At 41.3% G+C, this 10,217-nt stretch overlaps 1 protein-coding gene across 3 annotated transcripts in view; it reads left to right on the plus strand.

Annotated features, from left to right (window-relative positions):
* The window catches only part of Ptprg (protein tyrosine phosphatase receptor type G), a 680,661-nt gene extending 670,685 nt beyond the window's left edge, over positions 1-9,976 (plus strand). For all 3 annotated transcript variants that reach the window (XM_031344861.1, XM_031344870.1, XM_031344878.1), the window contains 3 exons: positions 324-466; positions 8,462-8,597; positions 9,139-9,976. In XM_031344861.1, coding sequence (XP_031200721.1) covers positions 324-466; positions 8,462-8,597; positions 9,139-9,285 — 426 coding nt within the window. In that variant the 3' untranslated portion in view covers positions 9,286-9,976. The remainder of the gene's footprint in view (positions 1-323; positions 467-8,461; positions 8,598-9,138) is intronic.
* Positions 9,977-10,217: the final 241 nt, after the last annotated feature.

The following is a 10,217-nucleotide window of genomic DNA, read 5'->3' on the forward strand; positions in this document are numbered from 1 at the left end:
GGTTAGAGATATCAGCAGTTTGCATGATACCTCAGCCCCTCCCTCATTCCTTTTCCTATAATAAGTCACAGTTAGGGTAGTGGGCCATACAGGCCGTAAACCTTATAGGTGTTTTAGTTTGGTTTGGTTGGTTGCCTGATTAAAAAGATCCTACTGTTGACAAGTGTGGTGTGTTTTGATGACAGGTAGGTCTTGTGTGCTCTGGGCAACCCAGCACTGTTCAGTTTCCTGTGATGCACACTTTCTAGGGAGCAGACATCAGGCATTTGATTGTAGTCATGTGAATTCCAGGAAGACCTATGATTCTGCCTTGTCTGTTGCAGGATGACTACGTACTAGAGGTTCGGCACTTTCAGTGTCCCAAATGGCCTAACCCAGATGCCCCCATAAGCAGTACCTTCGAACTGATCAATGTCATCAAGGAAGAGGCCTTAACTCGGGATGGCCCCACCATTGTTCATGATGAGTAAGTATCTGGTCCTGTATGTTAGATCTGGCTGCTGTTCTTATGGGACTCATGCAAAAGTACAAAGGGAATCCTGTCTTCTCTCTGCTTTAGATACTCCATGCTACTTCTAACATGGACATACATGTGTAAAAGGGTTGTGGTTGTGTTTTAACTGGTCAAACTTTGCTGGGCTCCAAGTATTCCTAGAGACTATATTCTAGAAGGGGAAAATCTTGTATTTCTGTTCTTCACCAAAAAGTATGCAGCTCTTCCTTGGGGACAGGCATACCTTAACCTTAATATGTGTCATTCACAGCATACTGTGTTCACCTGCTCAAGTTTATTCTATTCCAAGGCTTGTCTGTTTCTAACATAATCTTTTTAGATGGTTGTATGCTTTACCCAAATAATGACAGCCATTTTCCTGTGTAACTAAGCTAATTTCATTTACTAATTCTCAATGTGTAGTCTGAGAACCCTGTGGGTTGTATCTCCAAGGCCTATATATCACGAGATTATCTGTCTTGTTCATTCTCTGTCATGAGTACATGGAGATTTCCAGAGCTACCTGACATGTTATGAAACTGTCACTCAAAATTAGTAGAAGGCATGGGTTTCTTCTGTTTTAATTCCTAGTATCTGAAATTTCCTAATTTGGTCTTGAGAACAAAAAAAATTAGGCTGGTAAAACAAAAAAATTCTGTAATAAATGCCAATTGACTGTTCCCTGCTCCAACAGCTGCAGAGACATACACAGTCATAACTGTTAAGAATCACAAGAAAATAATTTTATGATATTTGCTGTGTGTTTGGGAAAGCAGACTCAGGATGAAAGTTGCATAGACCCTGAGTAGATTTATATTTAGTGTCAGCTAGAATCAGCCACACGATTTATGGGATCTAGGGTAAAATGCAAATGTAGGCCTCTCTGTAAAAAGACACTACATTTCCAGATGGCAACTGTCAAGCACTGAAGTCCAGTCAGGCTTCTCCTGAGTTAGCAAGTCTATTGAGTCACAGGAGACAAGTTCCTGAGACTCAAACCCACCTCCATCCCAGCCCCGACTCCTCACTGCCTGCCTCTGGTTTTTACAGTAGTCCTACTCCCTCTCTCAGACTGTGCTTTAATTCATTAATTAAAATGCTTTCCTGCTTTCTGTTCTCATTCACTCCCCACACTTTCATTTGATTTTGAATTTGGGTTTGTTCTTTGTTTGTTTGTTTGTTTGCTTGCTTGCTTGTATAGGTTCTGGCATTATTTATGTTGTTGGAGGCAGGTCTCATTCCATAAGCCCAAGCTGGCCAGACCATACAACATGGCAATCTTCTTGCCTTGGCCTCCCAAGTACTTGGATTACACCATGCTGGACAATAAACTAATTATATTTTTAATTTTCCACTGCTACTTCCCCCTGAAGAGCAGCATTTCCTTCCTGCCCTACTGACTTCGAAATGAAATTTTACCTTCTTCACAGTGACAGCACTGTAACTCTGGATGGCGTTCCCAGCTATGCTCCCTTTCTTATTTTTACTAAAAATAGATTTTTTTCATACAGTTATATTCTGATCATGTTTCTTCCCCCTCAACTTCTCCAAGTTCTTTCCCACTCCCCCTGTTATACAGACCATGCCCGGTCTGTTTCTCCTTAGGAAAAAAAACAGGCATCTAAGGAAAAAAAGAAAAGAAAAGAAAATATGACAAAATAAAAACAAATTAGAATAGACAAAACAAACACACAGAAAAAAAAGAGGCAAAGAAAAAGCAAGAGAAACACATACAGATACAGGCGTACACATTCATACACATAGGAATCTCATAGAAACACAAAACCAGAGCCATAATATATACCCACAAAGGAACTGTAAGGAAAAAAGGAAAAGAAAAATGCCCCTGACACAACATTATGAGACAAAGAACCTCAAAAGAAGTCATTTAGTTTGCTCTTGGCCTCTGCTGCTGGCCATGGGGCCTGCCCTTAAGAGTGGTTTGTTTCTGCAGTGAGATTCCCTTAAAAAAAACTTAATTTTTCATTTGGAAGCAGTTACCTATTGACACTGGCTTCTGGGTTAGGGATGGAACATGTATCCACTTCTCTCGACTCTAGGACCCTGTCTGGTGTAGACCCGTGCAGGTCCCATGCATGCTGCCTCTGTCTCTGAGTTTGTATGATGTACTCTTCAGTCATGGTTGTGCTTATAAGGCCTTGTTTCCATGATGTCTTTCATTCCTTTGACTCTTACACTCTTTTTGCTTCCTCTTCTGCAGGGTTCCCTGAGCCCTGAGGGGAGAGATTTGATGGAGACATCTGCTTTAGGGCTGAGTGTTCCAAGGTCTCTTACTCTCTGTGTATTGTCTGCCTGTGGGTCTCTGTATGTGTTCCCATCTGTAGAAGGAAGCCTCTGATGATGGCTGAGCAAGGCATAGAATGTCTTTAGGAATCATTTTATTGCTAAGTCCCTTTGATCAAACAGTAGTATTTGGTTTTCCCTAGGTCCCAGGCCTAGTTACTCTCAGGTTCCTGGACACCCAAGCATTGCTGAGTATGGATACATCTATGGAGTGGACCTTAACTTAAATAAGATACTGGTTGGTTACACCCACAAGCTTTGTGCCACTAATGCACCAGCACATCTTGCAGGCGGTCACCATTGTAGATTGATAGGTCTGTCGCTGGGTTGGTGTTTACCTTTTTTGCCTTTGCTGGTATGCAATGCAGGGTACCTTCCAATACCAGCCAACTTCCCCAGATCTTCAAAACAATGCTAAAGGTATAATAATTGCACCTTTTGTGGCCATAGATAGTATGCACACCAGACATGGACCTTCATCTATTTTAGAGTCAACACAAACCAAATACTTTGGGGTGGGGGGAAGCACTAAGCCAGCATTACTTTTAACTAGAGAGATCGTGTCAAGCCAACTTCCAAAACCAGTGGGGTTTGTATACAACTCTTATGTAATGTAAACTGTAAGTTAGTAAGATCAGTCCATGTGGTTCGAAATGAAACTCAGCAAATATTATTCAATTCCACATGGTATATAAAGTTCTAAAAGGGATGGCCTTTATTTTCTTCACAGACAAGCTAACATACACACACTCGAAAGCACATTCCACAGTAGTCAGCAGGCATCTCACTATACTGCCTGCCTAGCTAGCTAGGTACTGTCCTGCCTGAGGAGATAGAGCTAATCTTTAAGAAAAGCTAGGAAAATAAAGAGGGGGATTCCTAAGTTTGATGATTTTTCCTGGAACAAGTTAAGTAGAGGTTTAATTGTTTCCTTCATGAAACCAAATCAGTCAGATGACTTTTTAAAAATACTGTGAAAATAAGGTTGACTTAGTATAACTTCGAATCTGACAAAGGTAGCACAGTGATAGAGGACTAAACAAAAACAGTAAGATAGAGCAGTCATAGCAAATATTAAAATAACACATTTAGAGGGCTAATGGAAGCTTTTATGAAATGACTGCAAACACATATTATGAGCCAGTTAAAAAAAAGTAATACATAAAAATGAAAAACTCTGCTATTAAAAATGAAAGACATGGGCTGTGGAGGGATGGGGTGGGGGCTGACATAGAACTAGCAGAAGCTAGATACAGGATCTCTAGTTGGTCTAATAGGCAGTGCACAAAACCTAAAGACGAACAACAGCTAAAGGTTTCAGACATAGTGAAGAATCCAGTTCCAAAAATGAACTAGCCAGGAGACTTTTGAGAAGTAGCAATTGGAGAGAACTTAAATAGCTGAGCTTTACCTCATGTTGGTGCAGACACATGTGCACCCACAGGATGCTGCATGAGAGACAGTCTGTGGAGATAATGGCTTATTTATATAAATTAACCAAAAATTGAAATTTTAGTAAATCACTACAAATGGGATACAAAGCCACACCCCTTTGTCACAACACATTAATATTAGAAACTCATAGTTAAATAAGATTCTAGATCCTATTAATGGAAACTGAAATTCTTTTATTTAAAATTATTTATAAATAATTTGTGGCTTAAAGAGGTAATCAAGATTGAAACTGCAAAATAAAAGAAGTGATCAAAGCATTAACTTTTAAACTATACATCCCCTAAAAAGTAATGGCCCACACTGCATTTATTGAAATTCAAAAAGAAACCTGGCCCTCTGCTTAAAAAACTAGGGAGGAAACCAGATAAAACTGCTAAAATACAGGTAGTTAACAGATGAAAACAAAAAGAATGAAGGGGAACAAAGGTAGGAAACATAAGCAATAGATAAGGCCTGGCCTAAGAGAAGGTACAGATACAGAATCAGGGAGGTGACATGTTTCTACAGCTCCAGCTTCAAGGGGCCTGCACAGAATCACTGCTGCCTGGGAGCCACAGTGACAGCTTCTCCTGAGAGGGAGGGAGGGAAAGAGGGAAGGAGGGAGGGAGGGAGGAAGGAAGTGGTGATGGAAACTGTAACAAAGGAAATCATTACAGAGGCATATATCAAGGAAAAGGCTCTTCTATTTTTACATGTTTACTTAAATAATTCTCAACTGTCTTAAAGTTGGTTCTTCTAGGCTCTTACCTCTTATAAATTACTTACATTAAGCTGATTGTAAATAAGGTATCTGAGGAGGAGACGGATGGAAGAAGACCGTCCATGAGCTGCTGGTTTTCATCATGGAAAGATAGCCACAGGGAGATCATTGTGCTCTTGTACCTGTGAGTAGGTCCAACATGCTCTCTGATAAACAGCCAGAAATAATACATTTTGAGGGGAATAATGTGAGCATTTGAGACTGTGTACTTACAATAAAAATTACTGAACTTGAAGCATAGGTAGTAGATGGTGTTTACATGATATGTGCCCATCCCTATTCTAAGCCACATCTGCTTACAAGTTGAAATTTACCCAGAGTCTCACTGTAAGAATGTGGGGCCAAGGAACTAAGGAGAAGCTTGGGACACGATCCTTCTGGTTTCCGTCTGCTCCCAGAGCTGACCCTGTGCCACAGCTCTCCATACCCAAATCCCACAAGGAAAGAGCTGGTCTCCCAGGAGTGCTGACCCACCTGAGAGCACAGGTGAGACTTCAGCTCAAATTCCTGATCCAAGTGGAACCCACCCAGAGCCATCAGGACACAGGAACCAAGGAATAGTCAGGGACAGGATCTTTCAGGTTTCCCTTCTGAGCCCTGGAACTGACCCTGTGCCATACCCAAATTCTGCCAGGAGAGAGCTGGTATTCCAGGAGTGCTGACACACAGGCTTATAGGAGGGACAAGCCACAGCCAGAGACAGCAAGACCAGCTAACACCACAGATAACCAGATGGCAAGAGGCAAGTAGAAAAACATCAGCAACAGAAACCAAGGCTTCTTGGCATCATCAGAACCCAGTTCTCCCACCACAGAAAGCCCCGGATATCCCAACTCACCAGAAAAGCAAGACTGTGATTTAAAAATCACATCTCATGATAATGATAGAGGACTTTAAGAAAGACATAAATAACTCCCTTAAAGAAATGCAGGAGAGACAGGCAGTGGTGGCACACGCCTTTAATCCCAGCACTTAGGAGACAGAGACAGGCGGATTTCTGAGTTTGAGGCCAGCCTGGTCCACAGAGTGAGATCCAGGACAGCCACTAGGACAGCCAGGGCTATACAGAGAAACCCTGTCTTGAAAAACCAGAATTGTGCCTTGTGCCTGTATACAAGTTCACCAAGTCAACATCATTTGCTTCTCTATACATCAAATGAAGGCAAACAGACAGTGCCACAAGAGGCCATTTGGAGGAGCAGCAGCCTCTATGAACTTAGGAATTAACCAAAAATACAGTGTGTAAGGATCTAAAAGAAAATGCTGAAACCCAGCTGACCTGAATATAGGGAGAAAAGGCATGGTGTTGTGAAGAAGAAAACTGAAAAGCTGGAGAGACACACCTTTCCTTGAACTCATCTGTATGTTCATGCAGGGTTGTAAACATCTTAACATCGCCTTTTGTTCCTTAATAGTCTGCTTCCAAAAACCTTATAAAGCGGGATAGAATGGAGCAGAAGTTTATAGGTGTTCTGAGAAGAATATGAAATGAAAATGTGCCATGCATGGTTTTGGAGCTATCGCAGCAGTATGTTTATACCTGTTCCTGAAACATGACAAACACAGACTAGAAGGTATAAAAGGAAACCTTTTAAAACACCGGGCTGCAGATAGCCTTCTCAAACGCAATCTCCTCTCCCCAAATCAAAGGTAACCTTAATTTACATCTAAACTGCACTGTATTCCAGGGAAACAAAAATGATCACAAACAATGTTTATAAAAATTGGACAGGGCTGGTGAGATGGCTCAGTGGTTAAGAACACTGACTGCTTTTCCAAAGGTCCTGAGTTTAAATCCTATCAACCTCATGGTGGCTCACAGCCATCCGTAACAAGATCCGATGCCCTCTTCTGGAGTGTCTGAAGACAGCTACAGTGTACTTACATATAATAAATAAATAAATCACAAAAAAAAAAAAATAGAGAAGGGGAGAAACACTTGAAACATGTACTAGAAACACTATAAAATCATTCATAAAACCACTTGAAAGCAACAGAGCTAACAGATGCTACCCAAAGTTTATTAGTGAAAGAAGCTCAGAAGAGTAAATACAGATGGTCCAAAAACATAAGAACTTTCTTCACACTCCAGGAAATCACCCATCAGCTTCACAGAGGCTTTTAAAGTTTAAAGTGAGCAGTCAGTGTCTTAGCGGGTAGCAATCAGTTGGAAGGAGGGCTACCTGTAGGCAGCATCTTTGAAACTTAAAATGTGATGTGAAATAAGTTTCAGAAGTTCTGACTTGTCTTGAGTGACATACATGATGAAATCCATAAGTTCTTAGAAATTCACAATCTGGCTGTCCTGTTGTATAATGTCACGGCGTGGATGTGGCCACCGCTTGCATGCTGCAAGGGGACTATACTGCTTTAACTGCCTAGGACTGCTGACACCAGCATTACCCCAGGCAGAGGTGCTGCTGCACTGGGATGCTTCTGTGTTATGATGTCACTGGCAATAGGAATTCCCAGCTGCATTGTAATCGTCTAGGAACATCGTAAGTGTAGCCTGTGGTTAGCCAGAACATCGTTCATTATACAGTGAGATGTTTTTAAAGTTCAGTTCATCTGCCTGAGGGTTGGAGAGAAGGCTCAGCTATCAAAGGCGAGGGTCACAACAGAATGGACATTTTGTATGTTTAAGAACGTTGAGAAATGAGGGCCCTGTAGTGCTTTCTATTTATCTGATAGGAAATAGTCAAGGTTCTCATATTGGGTTGGCTTTCTTTTTTCCCACGTATTGATATACCTGTGTATTACAATACTTGTCTAACAATCTTCCCAAGTAGGTTATCCAACACCAAATCTGTAATATTTCCAAGCCTTTTGTTTCTGTTTAAATATGAAGCTAAGTTTCTATTGGAGCAGTTTGGCAGATTTTATATTCTTAAAAATGTCTTTTTTAATGAACTCTATTTTTTTATTATGTTTTTTATTGTCCTGTTGTTATCCCCCTTTTAGCCCACCCTCCCACAGTTCGTCATCCCATTCTTCCTCCCCCCTGTCTCCAAGAGGATATCCCTATTCCCACCCCGCCATGCCAGGCCTCCCCATTCATGGGGCCTCAAGTCTTTCGAGGGTTAGGTGTATCTTCTCCCACTGAGGCCAGACCAGGCAGTCCTCTGCTGTATATGTGTCGGGGGCCTCGGACCAGCTAGGATATGCTGCCTGGTTGGTGGCTCAGTGTCTAAAAGATCCCAGGGATCCTGGTTAGTTGAGATTGCTGGTCTTCCTATGGGGTCGCCTTCCTCCTCAGCTTCTTCCACCCTTTCCCTTGTATGTAAACTTCTAAATCCTTCTATCTGTCTAACTTTTAATTCACTCTGTCTTTTGGAATAGACACCAACAAAGCCTACCTAATTCCTAAGGAAGTACAAGAAGTAATTTTCTTCTGCTACATGCACCCCATTGATAGATCTGTAATCGCATCTTTCTTTTCTCCTCCCCAGGTATGGAGCAGTTTCTGCAGGAATGCTGTGCGCCCTAACCACCTTGTCCCAGCAGCTAGAGAATGAAAATGCTGTGGATGTGTTCCAGGTGGCAAAAATGATCAATCTTATGAGACCTGGAGTATTCACAGACATTGTAAGTAGTTGGCTTATACATGAGATCTTCACAGCATCAGATGATGCTCAGATTTGTACTGTAGACCCAGGGTTCTTCACTAGGGTATGTCGAGCAGGAGACATCTGGCAGTATCTGGAGACTTACTGGGTTTCACAGCCGGACATCTCTGGCATTTAGTGTGTAAAAGCCAAGGCTGCTGGTAAACACCCTACAATGCACAGACAACCTTTGCCAACACAGAAGTATATAGCCCAAACTATCAGTAATGTAGTTAAAAGGAAAACAAAAACCTCTGCTTAATAGTAGTGTGTTGTCCAGTTACAAAATAAGGATACTCCTTTATCTTAGGAATCACCCACACTGCAGCAGATCCCACACTCACAGACCAGCAGGACATGAAGATGGTGTAGAGCTCAGTGATTAAGGATTCAGGTGGTTGCTTTTAAAGTTTCTTAGATAGGATTTCTGGTCTTCTGGAGTGTTTTATAGAAGTATATTTTTGAGCAGTCTTTCCATCTTAGATATAATGCCTAACCCACTCTTTCCTCTTGTCTTCCAGGAACAATACCAGTTTGTCTACAAAGCAATGCTCAGCTTGGTCAGCACTAAAGAAAATGGAAATGGTCCCATGACAGGGGACAAAAACGGTGCTGTGCTAACTGCAGAGGAATCAGACCCTGCAGAGAGCATGGAGTCTCTGGTGTGACTGGACCCCTGGAAGGGCACTTCATTTGTAAACTTCTGAGACTTGTAAAGACAGAACTTTTTTGAGGCCTTTTTTGCCAGACTCTAGGTTATACAATAACCCAGTTACTTTTTTACACTGATAAAAGTTTTGATATTTATTTTTTGCCATTTTCTGTCTTAATGGTATCCTACTGAGCATTTGCGCCTGTTCTTCATTTCACACAGTGAACCGCAACTTTACCTAGTTTGCACTATATGATCAGTGTTACTGCCTATAATCTAATACTACAGAAACCCTGATGTGACATTCCATGACTACATACATACTATTTTTTAGTTCCGTGCAGTGAAGGTCTTTGTTATGACAGTGAATCTCAGTTTTATTATTATTCTAAAGCAACTGCAATTTCCTAGCAGGCAACACTGTACTTTTCTCAGCCCCCTCTGTTTTCTAGGCACTGTTCAATACTATATGCCTTCTGTTTTAATGGAGTGGATGGGCATTGTTTCCTTTTGCAGGACAGCAGGTTACTGGGAGCCCTAAAGATCTGCTGGCATCAGTTCCGTTTGTAATGGTTGAGGGATCCACTAAGAAGTTAAGAGGGCTTAAGAGTTACTTCATGTGAACATCTCTTATTAGTTACCAAGTTATATTCACAGTTGAAATGTGTCAAAATAAAGAATCATTCTGTATTACAGATTTCACAGTAGCTATGTGGACAGTGTGTGTTATTTCCATTTTGACTCTCTGAAGGAGCTACACCCTAAAATCAGAGCCATCTTTTACAATGGGAAGATGGCCCTATTTTACACAATTTACTTATGAAGCTCTTTAGTTAATCCCACTATAGCTTTTTGGTAAATAGTACCATAGTAGCTACAACCACAAAATAGGTATTGACATTTAAATGTAGTCTTTGAAAAGTCCCTACTAACTACTCCTATAGCAAT

Source organism: Mastomys coucha, unplaced genomic scaffold (genome assembly GCF_008632895.1).
Source record: "Mastomys coucha isolate ucsf_1 unplaced genomic scaffold, UCSF_Mcou_1 pScaffold10, whole genome shotgun sequence".
NCBI classification, from domain to species: Eukaryota; Metazoa; Chordata; class Mammalia; order Rodentia; family Muridae; genus Mastomys; species Mastomys coucha.